The sequence below is a fragment of the Macaca mulatta genome, chromosome 1, assembly GCF_049350105.2.
Source record: "Macaca mulatta isolate MMU2019108-1 chromosome 1, T2T-MMU8v2.0, whole genome shotgun sequence".
Taxonomy (NCBI): domain Eukaryota; kingdom Metazoa; phylum Chordata; class Mammalia; order Primates; family Cercopithecidae; genus Macaca; species Macaca mulatta.
The window spans coordinates 208,202,761-208,228,271 of NC_133406.1; the positions used below are offsets into that span (position 1 = coordinate 208,202,761).

General features: G+C 45.1%; 2 protein-coding genes across 12 annotated transcripts in view; one reads left to right on the top strand and one right to left on the bottom strand.

The window, feature by feature from the left end:
• RBBP4 (RB binding protein 4, chromatin remodeling factor) overlaps positions 1–14,575 on the bottom strand; it is a 29,951-nt gene extending 15,376 nt beyond the window's left edge. For 2 of the 6 annotated variants that reach the window (XM_077987632.1, XM_077987585.1), the window contains exons 1-3: positions 14,422–14,534; positions 13,685–13,829; positions 8,005–8,150 (exon numbers count right to left, since the gene is read on the bottom strand). In XM_077987632.1, coding sequence (XP_077843758.1) covers positions 8,005–8,150; positions 13,685–13,829; positions 14,422–14,437 — 307 coding nt within the window. In that variant the 5' untranslated portion in view covers positions 14,438–14,534. 6 annotated transcript variants of the gene reach the window in all.
• A 591-nt stretch (positions 14,576–15,166) lies between these two features.
• Positions 15,167–25,511, top strand: part of ZBTB8OS (zinc finger and BTB domain containing 8 opposite strand) — a 46,421-nt gene continuing 36,076 nt past the window's right edge. For 5 of the 6 annotated variants that reach the window (XR_013404358.1, XM_077964550.1, XM_077964568.1 and 2 more), the window contains exon 1: positions 15,167–15,311. Coding sequence is in view for 5 of the 6 variants with exons in the window: in XM_077964550.1 (XP_077820676.1) it covers positions 15,179–15,311 (133 nt within the window). In the remaining variant the exon portion in view is untranslated. The remainder of the gene's footprint in view (positions 15,312–25,511) is intronic. The other variant, XM_015134520.3, reaches the window with a different exon arrangement.

Genomic DNA, 25,511 nt, shown 5'->3' on the forward strand with positions numbered 1-25,511 from the left:
GTGTGCTAAACATTAAAGTGCTCTTCTTGCATCGCTTGTCTGAAGCTCTAGTTTGGGATGAATGTTCTGAAATACCATCATGCCGTTTATCTTCTCCTTACAGTGTTTCTTTTATTTCAGTGAGGAAAAACAGAGCCACAGCAGCCAGTTCCATTTTGCTACACCCACTTACACACGCCAACCAAAGTCCCTGGTTGAAATAAACCAGGTAGGCAACAACTAGATGAAAACATTTTTTATTCACACATGACTACTATATGCACTTAAGAGAGTTCTCTCAAGTACCATTATAATATGTATAACAATATAATGTGATTATGTAAATCTTGGCAAAGCACTATATAAACAAAGGTAGTTAATGATCAAAGAGTAATAGAAGACAGCATGATATGGTTGCAAAAGTTCCAAAGTAAGAGTCAGACCCAGGTCCCTAAGTGGCTCTGTCACTTACTTAGTTTGGTGATCCAGGGAAGGCCTTCAGTTTCTGAGCCTCAAATACCTTATCCACAAAGCAAAGAAGTTGTGAGAGTAACTTAAAAATAAATAAAAATATTCTGTCAATCGCATTGCTATGCAGTGCTATTCTTTTTTTTCTTTTTTAAGACAGGGTCTTGCTCTGTCATCCAGACTGGAGTGCAGTGGCGCAATCTCGGCTCACTGCAACCTCTGCCCCCTGGGTTCAAGCGATTCTCCTGCCTCAGCCCCCCAAGTAGCTGGGACTGCCGCCATGTGCCACCACGCCCAGGTAATTTTTATATTTTTAGTAGAGATGGGGTTTCATCACGGTGGCCAAACTGGTCTTAAACTCTTGACCTCAGATAATCTACCCGCTTCATTCTCCCAAAGTGCTGGGATTACATGAGAGAGCCACTGGGCCGGGCCTAGTGTTATTCTTTGAAGGACAAACATTTTTTCAGAAAGCAAAGACATACATGGGTGGTATGGCTGGCATATTAGATAACTTACAACTTCAAAATAACTTTTGAAAAGCAAACGTTTCACACAGGCTAAAAACCTAAAAATAAAAATTCAAGATAGATTCTAAAGGAGAAAAAAATCCCACATTAAACTAATTTTTCCCATAACTCCAGCCCACAAACATCTACAATCTATGAAAAAACAAGGCATATATGGTATGTATCTCAAGAAACTTCAGTCTAAGTACAGGCACAGCTTGTTTTATTGTGCATCACAGATATGTTTTTTCCCCAATTGAAGGTTACAGCAACCCTGCATTGAGTAAGTCTATTAGTGCCATTTTCCCAACATGTGTTCAGTTGGTGCCTCTGGGTCAGCATTTTTTTTTTAGCAATGAAGTATTTCCAAATTAAGGTATGTACATTGTTTTTTAGGCATAATGCTATTGCATGCTTAGGAGACTACAGTAAAATGTAAACATACAAAAAATCTGTGTGGTTTGCTTTATATATTTGCTTTACTGCAGTGATTTGGAACTGAATCCTCATCATATCTCCAATGACACCCCCCACCAAAAAAGTGGCTGGGCATAGTGGCTCACATCTGTAATCCCAGCACTTTGGGAGGCCGAGATGGGTGGATCACGAGGTCAGGAGTTCGAGACCAGCATGGCCAATATGGCAAAACCCCATCTCTACTAAAAATACAAAAATTAGCTGGGCGTGGTAGCACGTGCCTATAGTCCCAGCTGCTCTGGAGGCTAAGGCAGGAGAATCGCTTGAACTCAGGAGGCAGAGGTTGCACTGAGCCAAGATTGCGCTACTACGCTACAGTTTGGGCGAGAGAAACTCTGTCTCAGAAAAAACAAACAAACAAACAACAAAAAAAAGATAGCTGCCAGAAAAGAGGCACCAATAACAAAGGAGAAGCCACAGCTGGCACAGAGCCCATGAAGCAAGGGGTAACCACTACATAACGTTGGTTATTTCAGTATTGGGCATATATTAAACATAGGCCTCCTTCACCATAAACAAAACTACAGTAGTAAGAACTTAGTGTATTCAAAATTGAAAATTGGGCTGGCCCAATGTTACTGGGTTATCAGAACTTATTACATCAGTGTTACCAAAGTTGCATACACCCCTCAATGTTAAATTTGACAGGGTTCAGGAGATCAAGACTATCCTGGCTAACACAGTGAAACCCCATCTCTACTAAAAATACAAAAACAATTAGCTGGGCATGGTGGCAGGCACCTGTAGTCCCAGCTATTCAGGAGGCTGAGGCAGAATGGCGTGAACCCGGGAGGTGGAGCTTGCAGTAAGCCGAGATCGCGCCACTGCACTCCAGCCTGAGCGACAGAGCTAGACTCCGTTTCAAAAAAAAAAAAAAAAAAAAAAGGTAAATAAAAAATAAAAAATTGACAGGATTAGAAAAAGAAATGTAAATTGCATTTAAAAAACATTTCAGGGGCTGACTGCAGTGGCACATGACTGTAGTCCTAACTGCTTGGGAGGCTGAGAATGCAGTAAGCTGTGATCACACCACTGCATTCCAGCCTGGGCAACAGAGTGAGACCTCTGTCTGAAAAAATACACATATAGTAATATAAATAAATAGGTGTTGAAACTGGTATGTGAAAAGGCCAATCTGAAGTAGAAAAGAAAGGCTGAGGTATCAACTTGCCTTCCTATTTTGCTAGCTTCTCTCCATATAAATAATATTAAAACAAACATGAGGTATAACATGATATAGTAAAGGTGCATAAGTTGTTGTAATTTGATGAATTTTTACATATGTACGCACCAGGTCAAAATATAAAACATTCCCATCCCAGAAGGTACGAACGGTGTCTTCCCAGTCAATACTATGTCCTCAAACAAGGTAACTACCATATGAATTTTACCATTGAGCCACTTTTTGAGCCCATGAACCTTACAACTAAGAATACCAGCTTCAGTAAAATATATAATAATTTATTATAAACTTGGACTAAAGACCAGAGACATCACTTACTTATTTTTATTTTTTCTGAGAAGGAGTCTTGCTCATTAACCAGGATGGAGTGCAGTAGTAGCGCAATCTCGGCTCACTGCAACCTCCGCCTCCCGGGTTCAAGCCATTCTACTGCCTCAGCCTTCCAAGTAGCTGGGACTACAGGCACGTACCACCACGTCCAGCTAATTTTTTGTATTCTTAGTAGAGATGGGGTTTTACCATGTTGGCCAGGCTTGTCTTGAACTCCTGACCTCGTGATCCACATGCCTCAGCCTCCCAAAGTGCTGGAATTACAGATGCCAGCCACTGCGCCTGGGCGAGATACCAGTTTCTTAAAAAACAAAACTAGGCTGGGCATTGTGGCTCACGCCTATAATCCCAGCACTCTGGGAGGCTGACGCGGGTGGATCATGAGGTCAGGAGTTTGACACCAACCTGGCCAATATAGTGAAACCCCATCCCTACAAAAAATATAAAATAAGCCGGGCACGGTGGTGCACGCCTGTAATCCCAGCTACTCAGGAGGATGAGGCAGGAGAATCGCTTGAACCCAGGGGGCAGAGGTTGCCGTGAGCCAAGATCGCCACACTGCACTCCAGCCTGGGCGACAGAGCGAGACTGTCTCAAAAAAAAAAAGAAAGAAAGAAAGAAAGAAAGATAAAAAGTGGGCAAAGGACATGAACAGACACTTCTCAAAAGAAGACATATAAGTGGACAATGAATGTGGAAAAAAAGATCAACATCACCATTTATCAGAGAAATGCAAATCAAAACAGATAGATGCCTCTCACACCAGTCAGAATGGCTATTAAAAAGTCAAAAAATAACATGGTGAGGCTGCAGAGAAAAGGGAACACTTAGACACTACTGGTGGGAATGCAAATTAGTTCAGCAACTGTGAAAAGCAGTCTGTGGAGATTTCTCAAAGAACTAAAAATAGGGCCAGGCATGGTGGCTCACGCCTATAATCCCAGCACTTTGGGAGGCTGACGCAGGTGGACCACCTGAGGTTGGGAGTTTGAGACCAGCCTGACCAATATGGAGAAACCCCGTCTCTACTAAAAATACAAAATTAGCCGGGTGTGGTGGGGCATGCCTGTAATCCCAGATACTCGGGGAGCTGAGGCAGAAGAACTGCTTGAACTTCGGAGGCGGAGACTGAAGTGAGCCGAGATCACGCCACTTACTTTACTCCAGCAACAAGAGTGGAACTCCGTCTCAAAAACAAAAAAAACACAAAAAAACCACAAAGAACTAAAAATAGAACTACCATTCAACCCAGCAATCCCATTACTGGGTATATATACCCAAAAGAAAAGAAATCGTTCTACCAAAAAGACACATGCACTTGTTATGTTCACTGTAGCATTATACACAATAGCAAAGATACGGAATCAACCCAAGTGTCCATCAATGGTTGACTGAATACAAAAAATTTTTTTGGCTTAGTGGCTCAGGCCTATAAGCCCAGAACTTCGGGAGGCCAAAGTGGGTGAACTGCATGAGCCCAGGAGTTTTCAGACTAGCCTGGGCAATGTGGTGAGACCCACTCCTCCACAAAAAATATAATGGAAATCGGCTGGGCATGGTGGCACATGCCTGCAATCCCAGCTACTCAGGATGCTGAGGCAGGAGGATTGCTTGAGCCCAGGAAGCAGAGGCTGCAGTGAGCCAAGACTGTGCGACTGCACTCCAGCCTGGGTGACGAAGCAAGACTCCGCCTCAAAATAACAACAAAAACTCAATCATTTAGGAAAAAAAGGCTGGATTCTGATTCCATACCAAATACCAGAACAATAAGTTTTAATGGCCCAAACATAAAAGTCCCAGAAGACAACAATAGATGAATACATACATTATGAAATCACTGAATGGGGAGGTCTGAGGTGGAAAGATTGAGGCCAGAGTTCAAGATCAACCTGAGCAACATAGTGACACGCCATTTCTTAAAAAAAAATTAAATTATCTGGATGTAGTGGCGGGTGCCTGTAATTCCAGCTACTTGGGAGGCTGAGGCAGGAGAATAGCTTGAACCCGGGTGGCGGTGGTCACAGTGAGCAGAGATTGCGCCACTGTACTACAGCCTGGGCGGCAGAGCCAGACTCCGACTCAAAAAAAATAAAAAATAAAAAATAAAAATACATAAATAAATCCAGGTATGGTGGTGTACGTCTATAGCCAGAGCTACTTGGGAGGCATAGATGGGAGGATCATTTGAGCCCATAAGGAGGCTGCAGTCAGCTAAGATCATGCCAGCGCACTCCAGCCTGGATGACAGAGCAAGGCCCCATTAAAAAAGCAACTTACAGCTTCTAATCAATAACAGGACTAAAGATTTTAAATTAAACTAGAAAATGATCTGCACCTATTTATTGGGTGGAGAGAGTGTAATTTACCTTATATGAAGAGATACTCAAAAGGAAATATGGGCAAAAGACATAAATAAGCAGCTCAAGGGAAATATGAAGTAAGCTCAACATCACAAATAAAAAAAGCAATGTAAACTGAGAATGAGTTCTATTGAGTCCAGTGTTGGCAAGGGCATGGAGAAACAGACATAAATACGGCTGGGCGCGGTGGCTCAAGCCTGTAATCCCAGCACTTTGGGAGGCTGAGACGGGCAGATCACGAGGTCAGGAGATCGAGACCATCCTGGCTATGACGGTGAAACCCCGTCTCTACTAAAAAAATACAAAAAACTAGCCGGGTGAGGTGGCGGGCGCCTGTAGTCCTAGCTACTCCGGAGGCTGAGGCAGGAGAATGGCGTAAACCCGGGAGGTGGAGCTTGCAGTGAGCTGAGATCCGGCCACTGCACTCCAGCCTGGGCGACAGAGCAAGACTCCGTCTCAAAAAAAAAAAAAAACAAAAAAACCCCAAAAAAACAGACATAAATACATACGCTGTTGTGGGACTTCAAATCTTTTTTCGGAGTGCAACTTAGCAGTATCAATTATATTAAAAAATGGTCCTGCCCTTTGATACAACATTCTACTTAGAGAGTATTTCTATAGCAAAACTATGCTTTTAAAGTCAAAAAATTAGAAACCATCTAAATGTCAATCAATAAAGAATCATTATGGTCTACTATATAGCCATCAAAAGGAGGTAGGTGACCTTATATTATATATAATTGCTTATATTAGGCCACAAGAGCAAATTCTGAACCTATATTGCATATTCTATACTTGGCATATAAAACTACTCAACATATTTGTTTAATGAGTGATCCAATACACAGGATAAATCCTTTAGAAAACAATACATCACAATACATCAAGTGATATCCAGGGGAAAAGTTTTTGTTTTGTTTTTTGAGATGGAGTTTCCCCTTTTTTTTTTGCCCAGGCTGGAGTGCAATAGTGAGATCTTGGCTCACTGCTATCTCTGCCTCCTGAGTTCAAGTGATGCCATCTTGCCTCAGCCTCCTGAGTAGCTGGGTTCTTACAGGTGCATGCCACCACGCGTGGCTAATTTTTTATTTTTAGTAGAGACAGGGTTTCACTATGTTGGGCCAGGCTGGTCTCGAAGTTCTGACCTCAAGTGATCCACCGGTCTCAGCCTTCCAAAGTGCTGGGATTACAGGCGTGAGTCACTGCACCTGGCTGGGGAAAGGTTTATTATATGGGAGAAGGGGTGTGTTTTTTACATTATGTGTAAAATTATATATACAATTATATACATATAACAAAATTATAAAATATATAAATCATATGTATATTTTATCAATTATATATAATTATATAATTTTACACACAAACACAATATATATACACACACATATATGTAGTTTTACAATTTATCACACTACCAATTAGAGTATTTGTGCCTAAGTAACAGCAAGAACAAAAGGCAGGAGGATCATTTGAGGTCAGGAGTTCAAGACCAGCCTGACCAACATGATGAAACCTTGTCTCTACTAAAAATATAAAAATTAGCCAGGGATGGCGGTGCATGCCTGTAGTCCCAGCTATTTAGGAGGCTGAGGCAGGAGACTCGCTTGAACCTGGGAGGCGGAGGTCGCAGTGAGCCAAGATCGCACCACTGCACTCCAGCCTGAGCGGCAGAGCAAGACTCCATCTCCAAAAAAAAAAAGGGAAAGAGTAAGCATGTCATGATCAGTTACACCCTTAGGTTATGGCCTAAAAATAGGATATAATGAAACAACTCATTGGAATTTAGTTTCTATACATATAGGGAGTGCCATGATTAAGTCATTTCTACCACTTTAAGCCTAGAAAGGGTAATTTAAGTTAGTGTTTTTCAACCTTTTTTTTTCACTACTGCTCCTCTAAGAAATCTTTTAAGAACTACCCCTTCCCCACCAGTCCCACGAAATTTTAATACCATAGATATCCTATGTACTTTGTGCATATCTGTGCTTTAGACAATCAACCAGTAAGATTATTTACACCTACTCACACACACAAACCAATTTTCACCTCTTTAGGGGTAGTTATCTCCCATCTTAAGAATGTACAGCAATATGGATGGGCGCGGTGACTCAAGCCTGTAATTCCAGAACTCTGGGAGGCTGAGGTGGGTGGATCACATGAGGTCAGGATATCAAGAGCAGCCTGGCCAACTTGGTGAAACCCTGTCTTTACTAAAAATACAAAAACTAGCTAGGCGTGGTGGCAGGTGCCTGTAATCCCAGCTACTCAGGAGGATGAGGCAAGAGAATCGCTTGAACCTGGGAGGCAGAGGTTGCAGTGAGTGAGGATCACGCCACTACACTCCAACCTAGGCAACAGAGCGAGATTCTGAACAAAAAAATAAAAAATAAATCAAGAATGTACAGCAATAATATATAGTACATTTCTGCTTCTTTCAATTGCAGAAATCCTCCCCGCCAGCACCAGCTGAGAAAAGTTTATTGTGAAGGTACAGAACCAAGGATGTGTTAAATATTTCTTCTGATATCTACAACTCTAATATAAATATCTACCATTGCAAACTCAGGCTTTCCTCAAGCTTAAATATTGTTTCTAAAGTCACAGTTTATCAAACTGGATATAACTTTTATAATTCAAAAACATAAAAAGATTATGACCCACACATCTTTACTTCTTTCACGTTTAAGATTCCTACCTCCTTTCTCACTGTCGTAGTGTGACGCATCAAACTGAGCATCATCATTAGGGAGTTGCACACTGGCTATAACAAGATGGTTTTGTTCATCCGATGTGTGTGTCCCCAGGACAAGTCGATGAATGCTGAAATCTTTCCCTTCTGGTCTGTAACGGCAACATATGGTCACTATTCAAATTAGTAACATCAGGAGACCGCGAGGTCAACAATATACGTGTACGTAAAAGTCACTACTACACAATCAGGTTTTAAGAGAGGTGAAAAGTCATTAAGAGTCTTTTCTTCTCTCTCTTTTTTTTTTTTAATAAATAGTCTCACTCTTTCGCCCAAGCTGGAATGGAGTGGTGCGATCTTGGCTCACTTCAACCTCTGGCTCTTGGGTTCAAGTGATTCTCACACCTCAGCCTCCCTAGTAGCCGGGACTACAGGAACCCGCCACCATGCCTGGCTAATTTTTGTATTTTTAGTAGATACGGGATTTCACCATGTTGGCCAGGCTGGTCTCAAACTCCTGGCCTCAAATTTCCCACCCACCTCAGCCTCCCAACGGACAGCATTACAGGCAAGAGCCACCGTGCCTGGCCAAGAGCCACATTTTCTACTTAATTACTCTGGAGAAAAAGTAAAACTAATGGAATAAAATGGGAATTAACTACTCACTCACTACCAACAGGTTGGAGGGAAAGCAAACCATTGTTGGGTATGCTAATAATTTTGCACACTAAAATTTTTCATTGAAAAGAAGGGGAAAGGGCGCAAAGAAATTGAAAAGAAAAAAATGAAAAAAGGGAAAGAGGAGGAAATAACATTAAGTAAACCAATTTACCAAATATTTACTAACTGCCTAATCAATGGACACATGGCTCCAAACGTAAAGTACAAAGAAGATTAAGACACAATTCCTGACCTCAAAAAACCTGCGGCTGGGCTAGGCACGGCAGCTCACGCCTGTAATCCCAGCACTTTGGGAGGCCGAAGAAGGTGGATCACCTGAGGTCAGGAGTTCCAGACCAGCCTGACCAATATGGTGAAATCCCATCTCTACTAAATACAAAATTTAGCTAGGCATGGTGGCAGGTGCCTGTAATCCCAGCTACTCAGGAGGATGAGGCAAGAGAATCGTTACTAAAATACTACTAAATTAGCTGGGTGTAGTGGCGGTGACTATAGTCCCAGCTACTAGGGAGGGTGGGACAGGAGAACTGCTTGAACCTAGGAGTTAGAGGTTGTAGCGAGCCAAGATGGCGCCACTGCACTCCAGCCTGGGCAAAAGAGCAAGACTCTGTGTCAAAAAACAAAACAAAACAAAAAACACAATCGGCAGCTGGCTAATCCCAGCTACTCGGGAGGCTGAGGCACAAGAATTGCTTGAACCTGAAAGGTGGAGGCTGCAGTGAGCAGAGATCGTGCCACTGCACTCCAGCCTGGGTGACACAGAAAGACTGCCTCCTGTCTCAAAAAAACAAAAACAAAACAAAAACAAAAACAAAAAAACCAAAGAAAGAAAGAAAGAAAAGAATGAAAAGGAAAGGAAGAAAATTAAACAACGTGCCTAAGATCACACAGCTACTAAGTAACAGAAGTATGCTGAAGTCCAAATCTGACTTCTGATATGGGAGAGCACAGTGGGAGAGAAGGCCGATTAAAATGGACTTTATTTAGTGTCCTGAATGCCGTCTTAAGGCATTCTGGACTCCATACTGGGTCAAGGGCATCCACATCATCTGGGAACTTGTTAGAAATGCAAATTCTCACATCTACTCCAGACCCATTGAATCAGCAACTCTAGAAGGTGGGGCACAACTATCTATCTCACAATACCTCCAGCTGATTACAATGCATATAAAATTTTGAGAACTCCTGGTCTAGATGGGAAAGATCCTACACAAGCAGAATTCATTGGGGTTTATAAATTGACTGCCTATAAAATGGAGAAAGGGAAAATGTCAAACCAAAGCCAATTATGATGAAAAGAAACAGGAACAGTAGGAGAGAAAGTTGGGGTAAGGCCTTCATAGAAGGAATAATTCCATTTACAACATGTCAAACTGAGGAAGCCAGTAAGATATACCAGAGAAGACACCGGCAGGCAGAAGAAAAATCAGGAAAAGCTCCAGAGAAATTAGGTCTAAAGATATCAATAGGAATTCTTCTGCACAGATGTCACAGGCAAAGCTTTGAGAGCATCTACCTTACACTGAAAAGAGGGATATGAACAGAAAATTGTAATTACCTGTATGTAGACGGTTAGACAAAGAACCAGAAAAAGAATGAAGGAGAAGACAGTGTTACAGAACTACAATTGTGGTTTTTCTTTTTTTAAAAGGGGGAAATGGATATGAATAAACACCAGAAAAAGAACACACACAAAAGTAAACACTGCATCAGGGCTGCTTGCTTGTACACAATCCTTATCTTAAAAAACAACAACAAGGCCAAGGTGGCTCATGCCTGTAATCCCAGCACTTTGGGAGGCCAAAGTGTGAGGATCACTAGAGCCCAGAAGTTAAAGAACAGCCTGGGCAACATAGCAAAAAATTTTTCAAAAATTAGCTAGGCGTGGTAGCGTGTGCCTGTAGTCTCAACTATTCCAGAGGCTGAGGCAGAAGGATCCCCTGGCCCAGAAGGTCAAGGCTGCAGGGAACTCTGATTGTGCCACTGCAACCCAGTCTGCGCAACAGAGCAAGATCCTGTCTCAAAACAATTTTCGGCCAGGTGCAGTGGCTCACGCCTGTAATCACAGCACTCTTGGAGGCTGAGGCAGGTGGATCACCCGAGGTCAGGAATTTGAGACCAGCCTGGACAACATGGTGAAACCCCCTCTACTAAAAATACAAAAAATTAGCTGGGCATGGTGGCGGGTGCCTGTAATCCCAGCTACTTGGGAGACCGGGGGAGGAGAATCACTTGAACCCGGGAGGCGGAGGTTGCAGTGATCTGAGATCATGCCACTCCACTACAGTATGGGTAACAAGAGTGAAACTCCGTCCTTCGTGTCAAAACAACAAAAAACCAATTCTCACATTTATATAGATTTGCTAATGCAGAAAACTACTAAGATGACAGCACAGATTTCAGCTTTGGGGAATTAAGTCTTTAATTCTTGCTTTCGAAACCTAGCTAGTCATTCTATTGGGAAGTTTCTGAAGAGTAGTGGTTCTAGAATGTTTAGTAGGTATGGGGTGGCCAATATTTGTGATCCACTAGTCCAATAAGCACAATTTAGCATATGACTATAGTAAATCTGGAATCGCCATTCAAGTACATTTCTCATTAAGTACTCTGCCACAAGGTCTTTGAGACCGGGTGGCACTCCGTAGCTCAGGCTGGAGTGCAGTAGTAGGATCACAGCTCAATGCAGCCTTGACCTCCCAAGGCTCAGGTGATCCTCCTGCCTCAGCCCCCGCCGAGGAGCTGGGACTACAGGTACACACCACCATGCCCGGATAATATGTGTAACTTTAGTAGAGACGGGATTTTCACCATGTTGCCCAGGCTAGTCTTGAACTCCTGGCCTAAAGCAATCTGCCTGCCTCAGCCTCCCAAAGTGCTGGGATTACACGTGTGAGCCACACGTGTGAGCCACCATGCCCAGCTCACAAGCTCTCAAATGGTTTGAATTACCACTGAAAACTCTTGACAGAAATGATTCCAATTATCCTGAATTCCCCCAAGCAATTCTGATGATCAATTGAATGTGGGAACTCCTGGTCATGATAAAGAAGCTTCTAGGCTGGGCATAGTGGCTCACGCCTGTAATCCCAGCACTTTAGGAGGCCGAGGCGGGTGGATCACGAGGTCAGGAGATCAAGACCATCCTGGCTAACACGGTGAAACCCCATCTCTATTAAAAATACAAAAAATTAGCCGGGCATAGTGGCGGGCGCCTGTAGTCCCAGCTACTTGGGAGGTTGAGGCAGGAGAATGGCGTGAACCCGGGAGGCGGAGCTTGCAGTGAGCGGAGATCGCGGCCTGGGCAACAGTGAGACTGTCTCAAAAAAACAAACAAATGAGTTTTACTCCAACTGTTGTTGGAGCAAAAATGTAGTAAAACTGTTTCTTGCATTGTTGGGCAGTGGTAAAAACATTTAACTGTAAAAAAAAAAACCAAAAGCTTCTAACTCCAAATTTCTAGTCTTTTACTATGGTTTTGTGTAACATCCCTAGGACAGATTTCTCTAGTTTTCTTTATGCCACTGTAAAGGTAGCAGCCTCATTCTTAGATTACTAGTATAATTTCTGCCAAATTTCTATTATTTGTTGAGCTGCATCATAGTCTAATAACATTTTGCAATTATCTTGACTTTTAAAGATCTGAGTTCTGAAGGAATTTACTTACTTAGCACACAATCGCTTTTGAATGTTATTCGGAAAACTCAGGTAGTTTTGTAACAGAAAATCCGTTATTTCAAATGGCGCAATGGTCTTGTTAAAACTTTATGTTAGTATCATCTAAATTTCTTCCTCTTTGTTTTCTGCATTGTCATTTCTTCCTAGAAGCCTTTCCTGATACTCCAATTGGGCAAATTTTCCTCCCTCTGATAATTTTCTGTGCCACTTTTATGCTAATTATAACTAATTTGGATCCCCTGAAATGTGGCACCTAATACAGCCCAATAAATGCAAACTAAATATTTTATCCCCTCTATTAGAGATAAGCTGCATGTAAAAAACATGGGATTAATCTTTATAGCGCTCACTATGCCCAAACCCCTTATAAGAAAACCATTCCACTTTCAGGTGTTTTCTAGGTACCCTAATTATCTCTCTACAACTGCTGTCATCATATATAATTATAATTATTAGTTTGTTATCTGCCACTTCAACTAGACAATGTGCTCCCTGAAGGCAGGTACCATGACATACTATGAGAATTCAAACTAAGTTTTGTTGAGACCAGATTCAGTGGCTCACGCCTGTAATCCCAGCACTTTGGGAGGCAGAGGCGGGCGGATCACCACAGGTTAGGGGGTTGGAGACCAGCCTGTCCAACATGGTGAAATTGCGTCTCTACTTAAAATACAAAAAAATTAGCCAGGCGTGGTGGCAGGTGCCTGTAATCCCAGCTATTTGGGAGGGCTGAGGCAGGAAAATCGCTGGAATCTGCGAGGCAGAGGCTGCAGTGAGCCAAGCTCGCGCCACTGCACTCCAGCCTGGGCAACAGAGTGAGACTCCGTCTCAAAAAGAAAAAAAAAAAAAAAGTTTTGTTGTAAGGACTGGACTCATGGTAATACTTTTTTCTTTTATGGGGTGGGGGGCGGTAGAGACGGGGGTCTATGCTCCCAGGGCTGGTCTCCAACTCCTGGCCTCAAGTAAGCCTCCTGCCTGGGCCTCCCAAGGTGCTCGGATTGCAAGGGTGAGCCACTGCTCCTGGCCATAATAGTTTTTGAAAGTTGACAAGTTTTGTACTATTATTTGGTACAGCTATTATTATTACAGGTATTATCATCAGCTACAGCCATTCAATTCAGTATCAGAGAAAGAAAACGCCAATGTTTTCTCTTGTCAGGTAAATTACAAAATCATTTTGTTATTTTGCCTCTGTGGCCTAGAAAAAATGTCACAAAGAGGTTTTGATCACATGCCTTCTCCGGGTGACTGAAGAGCGGAAAACAGAAAATCAGTATGAGAAATCTACACTGAAGACACATCAAAATAACGTTCAGTAGAGTCATGTCACCTTGTTACATCTGGAAGCCACTGGGCAGTTAGGCTGGGCCACTCCAGAGCATGGGTCATCACCAAATCATAAAGAAAAGGGGTGTTCTTTTTCCATATTTTGTATTCCTCGTTGATCACTCGTTCTTCCACTGCGTCGTCGAACGCTGCTAAAAATTTTTAAAACAAATTAAGTTAGCAAACAAACGGAAACTGGGTAATCCTCTGCAAAGCTACCAGCATGACTCCTACAACCTCACTCTGAAATGGAGGTGATTTGTCTAAATCCCCACGGCAGAGGTACCCACACTCCTCTCCACCTTCGCGGCGCCAGAACTCCTCGGGGCATCCCCGCCAAACACTCCGTTACCCGTTCCACGCCACCGGGCCAGGCCTTCGGAGCACGCTCGCGCGCGCTGAAACTCACAAGCCCGACTAGAAGGCCCGAGCTCCGAGCCTTGTGGGTAGAAAGCGGTGTCCCGAGGCTCGGGACAGAGGCCGAGAGACCGATATCGAGGGCAGGAGGAGGAACAAACAACCGCCGGGAGCCCCACCGCCAGCTTCGCCAGCGGCGACGGACGTCGGTCCCAGGGAACCCGCGAGCCGTTAGCCCGCCCCGCGGGGAGTTCCCTCTTCACGCCTTCGGTACCGGGAACTGCACTCGGCAAACTCGGGCCTGCCCTCACTGTTAGGCCGTGTCGAGGCCGCGGCTCAGCCCCGGCACCCGCTGCCCTCCTGGGGCGGCCCCGGAACCCTCACCTTCCTTGTCGGCCATGGCGGGCAGACGAGCCGGGGGAACCCTAGGGTCGAGCGTTCCGGGAGGGGCGGGGAGGCAGCAGGCGCTCGCTCTGCGCGCGCGGCCTCTATTGTTTCCTGCGCCCCCAGCGCGAGGGCCGACTCGCGCACCTTCGCGCCAACATCAGCCAATCGGAGCGCTCCTAACGGCGGGAAGGGCGGGGAAGCCGCGCTTGCGACCTATCCAGACGCGCGGAGTAGCTTTCCGCGGGGACCGAGGCGCGCGCTCCGCCCCTCCCCCAACACCTCCCGCCGCCGACTTCTAGCGACTGCGCGCGACAGCGTTGACGGGACTGCGCCCGGCCAGGGTCACGTGAGAGAGGTTTAGTCCACACACTCCCGCGGCCCGAGGGCAGCCATTTTCTTGAAGGCTGTTAAGCTTACAACCCTTTCAGAGTACTGAGATGAAAAATATAGAATGACTTCGGGTCTAATTATAAATTTTGGGGGTGAGGCGGGGAAAAGAACCTCGCCACTCAGAGCCAGAGGGGTTTCATTCAAGGTGCCCTTCAACGTTTTCCCTTAGTCTTGAGAAGGAACTAGTAATGAAGGGAGGGCAGAAGATGGGGTTTTGGCCTTTTAAACATGTGATCCAAGCAACAGGGTCGGGACTAAAGCAGGTTAGCGGCCAACTCCGAGAACGGACTGTGGTTCTTTAGGGGTGTGTGCTCAGGGGCGGGGTCTAGAGCGGAAGTAGTAACTGCGGGCCGAAGTCCGGCGGATGAAGGGCGGAAGTAGAGTGTCTAATCCTGCAGTGATGGCGCAGGAGGAGGAAGATGTTAGAGATTACAATTTGACTGAGGAACAGAAGGCGATCAAGGCCAAGTATCCGCCAGTCAATAGGAAGTACGAGTGTGAGTAGGTGGCTTACTTCTCTCTTTAGATGTGAGCACACAGGCATCCTCTCTCCTTACCCGCAGCTTCCTGCTACTCTTTCTCCTTTGCCCCATAGGTACTTCAAGCGTGATCCCATTTGTGCCGGGTGTTATAGTCTCATTCGTACTTGTCCTGGGGATGCTGAAGGAAAAAGCCACCTGGTTTAATAGTCGCGAAACCTGGCCTCTCTCATTTACAGTCTCTTGAACTTCTTTCACATGTGCCTAATCACATTTATCTTCGTAAATTCTAAAGATAACCATATTTTCAGGCGTTTGCAGGGTTGTTACTCCCATGTATTTCCCAACGGTGAGATAAGAGTGTGCCAGGTTAGAGGACTCGGAAAGCTAATTAGGGGATTTCTAACTTGATGTTTCACCTCGATCATATTAGCAAAAAGACCTGGTTTTGCCATTTATGATTGTGATTTTTAAAAATGATTATTTTACGTCGGGCGCGGTGGCTCACGCCTGTAATCCCAGCACTTTGGGAGGCCGAGGCGGGCGGATCACCTGAGTTTGGAAGTTCAAGATCAGCCTGACGAACATGGAAAAAACCCGTCTCTACTAAAAATAAAAAATTAGCTGGGCGTGGTGGCGCATGCCTGTAATCCCAGCTACTCGGGAGACTGAGGCAGGAGAATCGCTTGAACCTGGGAGGCGGAGGTTGCGGTGAGCCGAGATCGTCCCATTGCACTACAGCCTGGGCAACGAGCGAAACTGTCTCAAAAAAAAAATACATATATATATATGTTTTTAGAGATGGGGTCTCGCTCTGTCGTCCAGGCTGGAGTGCAATGAAGAGATCATAGCCCGCGCTGCAGCGCCCATCTGGTTTTGCCATTTATTCGCTTAGTGACTTTAGGCAAATCACATAACCTATCTTCGTCTCTTAAATTCTATATTAAACGTTAAGCTGTCATCCCTAAAGGTAGCTGTGGTTTGGGGAGCACAAATCTGACTTTTATTTATCTGCTTAAAAACTTTCATTAATTTCTCATTGTCCTCTCTGTAAAATCTACTTATTTACCATAGTATTCTAGGCTCTGTGCTTTCTGGACCTGGCATACCTCCTAGCATATCCCCTTCTCTCACTTAAAAACAATTTTAAAATATAGGCCGGGCGCAGTGGCTCACACCTATAATCCCAGCACTTTGGGAAACCGACATGAGTGGATCCCCTGAGGTCAGAGTTCCAGACCAGTCTGGCCAACGTGGTGAAACCCCGTCTCTACTAAAAATGCAAAAATTAGCTGGGCATGATGGTGGGCGCCTGTAATCCCAGCTACTCGGGAGGCTGAGGCAGAAGAATTGCTTGAACCCAGGAGGTGGAGGTTGCAATGAGCTGAGATCACAGCACTGCACTCCGGCCTGGGCAACAGAGGGATACTGTCCCCGCCCCCCCCCAAAAAAAAGATTGGATGCTGTGGCTCACGCCTGTAATCCCAGCACTTTGGGAGGTTGAGGCGGGTGGATCACCTGAGGTCAGGAGTTTGAGACCAGCCTGGCCTGGCCAACATGGTGAAACCGCATCTGTACTAAAAATGCAAAAATTAGATGGGCATGTTGGTGGGCGCCTGTAATCCCAGCTACTTGGGAGGCTGAGGCAGGAGAATTGCTTGAACCCGGGAGGTGGAGGTTGCCATGAGCTGAGGTTGCGCCATTGCACTCCAGCCTGGGTGACAGATCTGGGCCACAGAGCCTGACTCTGTCTCAAAAAAAACAATTATTTTTAATAAGTCATATATATTGATTCGAAATTCAGAAAGTGTGACGTAACGCAGTGAAAAGTAACTCTGGCAGCCCCCATCCCCAACCACCTAGTTCCCCTCTATAGGGCAGTCATCGTTACCTTTTTCTTACATGTACATACCTAGATGTTCTAGCATTTACTTTAACCAGTTTTCAGTTGATGGATGTTTAGGCTATTTTTACTCTTGTGGTATTAGAAACAGTGCAGCAGTGAATACACTTGTACATCCATTGTTTTGTACATGTGCAAGTGAATCTGTAGAATCAAGTTCTCCAAGTTAAATTGCTTTGCCAAAGGATATGTGCGTTTTTTTTGTTTCCGTTGCTAAGACTCATACGTTTTTTAAAAGGATATTTTAACTTAGACAGTTATTGCCAAATTGCTCTCTATAGAAGTTGTACCAATTTATACTTTCACTAGTATTGTGTGAATGTGCCTCTTTCCTCCCACTTTTACCGTTACCATACTTTTTGGCCTTTTCCAATTTGTAAAGTATACTCACTGTATTTTTCTTATTGTAAGTGAAGTTGAACATATTATAGTGTTTTGGAAGCTATTTGTATTTCCCATACTGGGGTGTGTATGTTAATATTCTTAGCCCTTTTTTCTCTTGGGTTATTTTTTTTTCTCTTGGGTTACTAGTTTTTCTTACTAGGCAGATAGTATTGTTATGCAGTGCAGCTCATTAACCTGTGGTCCCCAACTTTTTTGGCACCAGGGACTGGTTTCACGGAAGTCAGTTTTTCCACCAATGGGCGTTGTAGGGGAGTATGGTTTCAGGATGATTCAAGTGCATTACATTATTGTGCATTTTATTTCAGTTTTATTACATTGTAATATATAATGAAATAATTATACAGCCCACTGTAATACAGAATCAGTGGGAGCCCTGAGCTTGTTTTCTTGCAACTAGGTGGTCCCATATGGGGGTGACAGATCATCAGGCTTTAGATTCTCATAGGGAGCACACAACCTAGATCCCTCCAATGTGCAGTTCACAATAGTGTTCAAGCTCCTATGAGAATCTAATGCTGCGCCTGATCCAAAAGAAGGTGGAGCTCAGGCAGTAATGTAGGCAATGGGGAGTGGTTGTAAATATAGAAGAAACTTTGTGAGCTCATGTCCTGCTGTGCTGCCTGGATCCTAACAGGCCACCAACTGGTACCAGCCTGGGGGTTGGGGACCCCCTGCATTAAGCCTTTCTTTTTTTTTTTTTTTTTTTGAGACGGAGTCTCGCTTTGTCATCCAGGCTGGAGTGCAGTGGCACGATCTCCAGTCACTGCAACCTCCGCCTCCCAGGTTCAAGTAATTCTCCTGCCTCAGCCTCCTGAGTAGTTGGGATTACAGACATGCATCACCACACCGGGCTAATTTTTTTTTCTTTTTTTTTTTTTGAGATGAAGTTTCGCTCTTGTTGCCCAAGCTGGAGTGCAATGGTGCGATCTCAGCTCACTGCAACCTTTGCCTCCTGGGTTCAAGCAATTCTCCTGCCTTAGATCCCAAGTACCTGGGATTACAGGCACCCGCCACCAAGCCCGCCTAATTTTTGTATATTTAGTAGAGAGGAGGTTTCACCATGTTGACCAGGCTGGTTTTGAACTTCTGACCTCAGGTGATCCACCCCCCTCGGCCTCCCAAAGTGCTGGGATTACAGGCGTGAGCCACTGTGTCTGGCCAACTCTTTCTTTTTTTCTTTTCTTTTTTTTTTGAGACAGTGTCTTGCTCTGTCTCCCAGGCTGGAGTGCAGTGGCACCATCTCAGCTTACAGCAACCTCCGCCTCCTGGGTTCAAGTGATTCTCTTTTTTTTTTTTTTTTGAGACAGAGTCTTACTCTGTCGCCCAGGCTAGAGTGCAGTGGAGCGATCTCTGCTTACTGCAAGCTCCGCCTCCCAGGTTCACGCCATTTTCTTGCCTCAGCCTCTTGAGTTGCTGGGACTACAGGCGCCCGCCACCACGCCCGTTTAATGTTTTGATATTTTTAGTAGAGATGGGGTTTCACCGTGTTAGCCAGGATGGTCTTGAACTCCTGACCTTGTGATCCACCCACCTCGGCCTCCCAAAGTGCTGGGATTACAGGTGTGAGCCACTGTGCCTGGCCTCAAGTGATTCTCTTGCCTCAACCTTCTGTATGACTGGGATTACGGGCGCCCACCACCACGCCTGGCTAATTTTTGTGTTTTTTTAGTAGAGACAGGGTTTCACCATGTTGGCCAGGATGGTCTTGAAATCCTGACCTCAAGTGATCGCCCACCTGAGCCTCCCAAAGTGCTGGGATTACAGGCATGAGCCACCACGCCCAGTCAACCCTTTCTTTTATGGCTTCTAAGATAAGATGTCATACTCAGGGAAGGCCTTGTCCACTGAGATTTTAAAATAATTTTCCTATTTTGTTTCTATACATTTGAAAAGAAAACTTTTATTGAATAACCTGTGGCCAGGCCTGGTGGCTCACACCTGTAATCCTAGCACTTTGGGAGGCCAAGGTGGGTGGATCTCTTGAGGCCAAGAGTTGGAGACCAGCCTGGCCAACATGGCGAAATGCCATTTCTACTAAAAATATAAAAATTAGGCCAGGCACCGTGGCTCATGCCTGTAATCCCAGCACTTTGGGAGGTCAGGAGATCGAGACCATCCTGGCCAACATGGTGAAACCCTGTCTCTACTAAAAATACAAAAAAAATTAACTGGGCTTGGTGGCATGTACCTGTAATCCCAGTTTGAATCCGGGAGTCAGAGGTTGCAGTGAGCCAAGATCACGCCATTGCACTGCAGCCTGGTGACAGACTGAGACTCTGTCTCAATAAATAAATAAATAAAATAAAATAAAAATTAGATAGGTATGGTTGTGGTGGTGCATGCCTGTAATCCCAGCTACTAGGGAGGCTGAGGAGAGAATTGCTTTAACCCAGGAATTGGAGTTTGCTTTGACCCGAGATGGCACCATTGCAGTCCAGCGTGGGCAACAGAGTGAGACTCTGTCTCAGAAAGTAAAATGAAGGCTGGGCTCAGTGGCTCATGCCTGTAATCCCAGCCCTTTGGGAGGCCGAGGCAGGTGGATCATGAGGTCAGGAGATTAAGACCATCTTGGCTAACACGGTGAAACCCCGTCTCTACTAAAAATACAAAAAATTAGCCGGTTGTGGTGGTGGGCGCCTGTAGTCCCAGCTACTCGGGAGACTGAGGCAGGAGAATGGTGTGAACCAGGGAGGTGGAACTTGCAGTGAGCCGAGATCACACCACTGTACTCCAGCCTGGGTGACAGAGCGAGACTCCGTCTCAAAAAATAAAAAACAAAAAAAAAAATCTAAAAAACTTTAATTGAGTCACCTGGAATTAGATACCAAGGAAAAAAAATCTTTTTTTTTTTTTTTTCCTGAGACAGTCTCATTCTGTCACCCAAGCTGGAGTGGTGCAGTGGCGCGATTTTGACTCACTACAATCTCTGCCTCCTGGACTCAAATGATCCTCCCACTTCAGCCTCTCGAATAGCCAAGATTACAGGTGTGCAACACCATACCCAGCTACTTTTTCATTTTTAGTAGAGATGGAGTTTCAGCATGTTGGCCAGCCTGGTCTCAAATTTCTGACCTCAGGTGATCTGCCCGACTTGGCCTCCCAAAGTGCTAGGAGTACAGACATGAGCCACTGCACCCAGCGAAAATATATCTTTTACTGAAGTATGATGTACTTATAGAAGAGTGCCCGTGTCATAAGTTAATATTCAGAAACTGAGTATACTTGTATAAGTAGTATAATAGCAGTTCTCAAAATGTAATCTTTGTATTCCTGGGTTTCCCTGTACCCTTCCAAAGGGGCTGTGATGTCAAAACTATTTTCATAATAATACTGAGATGTTACTGTTTTCACTGTGTTGATATTTGTACTGGTGGTACAAAATCAATGGCTGGTAAAACTGGCCCCATCCTGTAGTCCCAGCTACTCCAGAGGCTGAGGTGGGAGGATAACTTGAATCCAGGAGTTTGAGACTGGGCTCGGTCTTTTGGAGCTGTAATTGCACCACTGCACTCTATCCTGGGCTACAGAGCAAGGCTGGGCTCTATCTTTTGGAGCTATAATTGCCCCCACTGCACTCCATCCTGAGCTACATAGCAGGAACCTATCTGTGAAAAAAAAGCAAAAACAAAATCTCTTGGCCCCTTAGCACAAATAGAGACAGCAGCACCAAACTGCATGCTAGAAAGCCTCTGTCTACCAGGCTGGAGTATAGTGGCGCTGTCATGGCTTGCTGCAAACTTGAACTCCTAGCTGTTCTCCCACCTCAGCCTCCTGAGTAGCTGGGACTACTATCTATATGCCTGGCCACCACACCTAGCTAATTATGTTATTTTTTGTAGAGATGGGGTCTTGCCATGTTGCCTAGGCTGGTCTTGAAATCCTGGCCTTAAGCAATCCTCCTGCCTTGGCCTCCCAAAGTGCTGAGATTACAGGTGTGAGCCACTGCACCTAGCCGTAATGACATTCTTCAGTGAAAATGACTTTTTTTTTTTTTTTTGAGATGAAGTCTCACTCTGTTGATAGGCTAGAGTGCAGTGGCGCCCTCTCGGCTCATTGCAACCTCCTGCTTCTGGGTGCAAGCAATTCTCCTGCCTCAGCCTCCTGTGTACCCGGGACTACAGGCATGTGCCACCATGCCCAGCTAATTTTTATATTTTTAGTAGAGACGGGGTTTCACCATGTTGGCCAGGATGGTCTCAATCTCTTGACCTTGTGGTCTGCCCGCCTCAGCCTCCCCAAGTGCTGGGATTATAGGCATGAGCCACCATGTCCAGTTGCTTCTTTTTTTTTTTTTTTTTTTTAAGTACATGTTAGTAAATTAAACACCTGGGTGAGGTGGCTCATGCCTATAATCCTAACACTTTGGGAGGCCTAAGCCAGAGGATTTCTTGAGCCTGGGAGTTCCAGATTAGTCTGGGGAACACAGTGAAACACATCTCTACAAAAAAAAAAAAAAAAAAAAACCGCTGGGTGTGGTGGCATGTGTGTGTAGTCCTGTAGTCCCACCTACTGGGGAAGCTGAGCCAGAAGGATTGCTCAAGCTCAGAAGTTCAAGGTTGCAGTGGGTTGTTATCATGCCACAATACTCCCGACCTGGGCGACAGAGTCCCTGACTCCAAATAAAAAAAAAAAAGGAAAAAGAAAAGAACATTCTTAGGCTGGGAGCAGTGGCTCACACCTATAATCCCAACACTTTGGGAGGCGAAGGTGGAAGGATCACTTGAAGCTAGGAGTTTGAGCAACGCGTGCAACCTAGTGAGACCCCCATCTTTTTAATAGAAAAAGAAAAAAAAAAGTAAAAAAAAATTAGCCAGGGCTGGGCATGTTGGCTCATGCCTGTAATTCCAACACTTTGGGAGGCTGAGGCGGGCGGATCATGAGGTCAGGAGTTCGAGACCAGCCTGGCCAACATAGTGAAACCCCGTCTCTACTGAAAATACAAAAATGAGTCAGGTGTGGTGGCGTATGCCTGCAGTCCCAGCTACTCGGGAGGCTGAGGCAGGAGAATTGCTTGAACCTGGGAGGCGGGGATTTTGGTGAGCTGAGATCACACCACTGCACTCCAGCCTGGGCAACAGAGTGAGACTCAGTCTCAAAAAAAAAAGCCAGGCATGGTGGTGCATGCCCTCAGTCCCAGCTACCTGAGGCAGGAGGGATTTCTTGAGCCCAGGAGGTCAAGGCTGCAGTGAGCCATGATTGTGCCACTGTACTCCACCTTGGTAGACAGTGAGAACCCGTCTCTTAAAAAAACAACAACAACAACAACAAACTAAAGGCCAAGTACAGTGGCTCACATCTGTAAACATTTTTTTTTTTTTTTTTGTCGTCGTTGAAACAGATTCTCACAGTGTTGCCTAGGCTGGAGTGCAATGGCACCATCTTGGCTCACTGCAAGCTCTGCCTCCTGGCTTCAGGCCATTCTCCTGCCTCAGCCTACAGAGTAGCTGGGATTACAGGCACCTGCACCACGCCCAGCTAATTTTTTGCATTTTTAGTAGAGCCAGGTTTTCACCATTTTGGCCAGGATGATCTTGATCTCCAGATCTCGTGATCCGCCCGCCTTGGCCTCCCATAGTGCTGGGATTACAGGCGTAAGCCACCAAGCCCGGCCAAAGATATTCTTTTAAAAAAATTGTTTAGGCCGGGCGTGGTAGCTCATGCCTGTAATCCCAGCACTTTGGGAGGCCGAGGTGGGCGGATCACGAGGTCAGAAGATCGAGACCATCCTGGCTAACACAGTGAAACCCCGTCTCTACTAAAAATACAAAAAATTAGCCGAGGCCGGGTGCGGTGGCTCAAGCCTGTAATCCCAGCACTTTGGGAGGCCGAGACGGGCGGATCACGAGGTCAGGAGATCGAGACCATCCTGGCTAACCCGGTGAAACCAAAAAGTACAAAAAACCAGCCGGGCGAGGTGGCGGGCGCCTGTAGTCCCAGCTACTCGGGAGGCTGAGGCAGGAGAATGGCGTAAACCCGGGAGGCGGAGCTTGTAGTGAGCTGAGATCTGGCCACTGCACTCCAGCCTGGGCGACAGAGGGAGGCTCCGTCTCAAAAAAAAAAAAAAAAATTAGCCGGGCGTGGTGGCGGGTGCCTTTAGTCCCAGCTACTCAGGAGGCTGAGGCAGGAGAATGGCATGAACCTGGGAGGCAGAGGTTGCAGTGAGCCGAAATCGCGCCACTGCACTCCAGCCTGGGCGACAGAGCAAGACTCCGTCTCAAAAATAAATAAATAAATAAAGAATATCTTTAATGAATCAGTAAGAACTGTTGATGTTATGAAATCTTAACTTTTAATATTCTGAATAGGTGCCTTTTTAATTGTTGACAAAATAGTGGAAATCTAAAATATTTGAAGAGATTTATTCTGAGCCAAATATAAGTGACCATGGCCCCTGACACAGCCCTCTGGAGGTCCTGAGAACATGTGCTCAGTGTGCCCAAGGTAGTCAGGGCCCAGCTTGGTTTTATACATTTCAGAGAGGCATGAGACATTAATCAGATATGTTTAAGAAATACATTGCTTTGGTCCAGAAACGTGGGACAACTCAAAGCCGAGGGGTGAGGGGGGTGGACGGTTGGGGGAGCCTCCATGCTATAAGTGAATTTAAACATTTTCGGGTTGATAATGGGTTGAATTTGTCTAAAGACCTGGGATTGTGGCTCATGCCTGTAATAATACCAGCACTTTGGGAGGCTGAGGCTGGCGGATCATGAGGTCAGGAGATTGAGACCATCCTGGCCAACATGGTGAAACTCTGTCTCTGCTAAACTACAAAAAAATTAGCCAGGCATGGTGGCATGCGTCTGTAATCCCAGCAACTCAGGAGGCTGAGGCAGGGGAATCGCTTGAACCCAGGAGACGGAAGTTGCAGTGAAGCCGAGATTGTGCCATTGCTCTCCAGCCTGATGACAGAGTAAGACTCCGTCTCAAAAAAAAAAAAAAAAAAAAGACCTAGAATTGATAGAAAGGTAATGTTCTGGTTAAGATAAAAGATTGTGGAGAACAAAGTTCTTTTGAAGTCTTATAGTGGCTGCCCTTAGAGACAATAGATGACAAATGTTTCCTATTCAGATATTCAGATGTTAGTTAATATCTTTAAGATTGGGAGGGTCTGCAAGAAAAAGACCTAGCTATGTTAATAGAGATTCTTTAAGGATGCAAATTCTCCCCCACAAAGAACAACTTTGCCGGGCCATTTCTTTCTTTCTTTCTTTCTTTTTTTGTTTTTTTTGAGACAGAGTCTCACCCTGTCGCCCAGGCTGGAGTGCAGTGACACCATCTCGGCTCACTGCAACCTCTGTATCCTGGGTTCAAGCAATTCTCCTACCTCAGCCTCCCGAGTAGCTGGGATTACAGGTGCCCGCCACTATGCCCAGCTAATTTTTGCATTTTTATTAAAGACGGAGTTTCACCATGTTGGCCAGGCTGGTCTTGAACTCCTGATCTCAGGTGTTCCGCCCGCCTTGGCCTCCCAAAGTGCTGGGATTACAGGTGTAAACCATCAAGCCCAGCCCTGGCCATTTCAAAATATGGCAAAGAAACATGTTTTGGGGTAAAATATTTTGATTTTCTTCCTTCCTTCCTTGTCTTGTATCTTGTAATGTTATGCCTGAGTCAGGTTAGAAAGTAAGTCACTATATATAGGGTTAAATAAAACCCTTCTGATGAGAATTTATGATTTGTAGGGCATGACTCCCCAAACCCCTTAGATAGGAATTTGGGCAAGATAAAAAAAATCAGAGTTTAGTCCTCATAATATTCTGTGTAACAAAATTGGAAGTATGTATAAAGTATTTTTGTGGCATGCTAAGTGTTGATTACTCGTGGAAAAGAACTTCTGTAACTGGCCAGGCTCAGTGGCTAACACCTGTAATCCCAACACTTTGGGAGGCTGAGGCGGGCGGGTCACC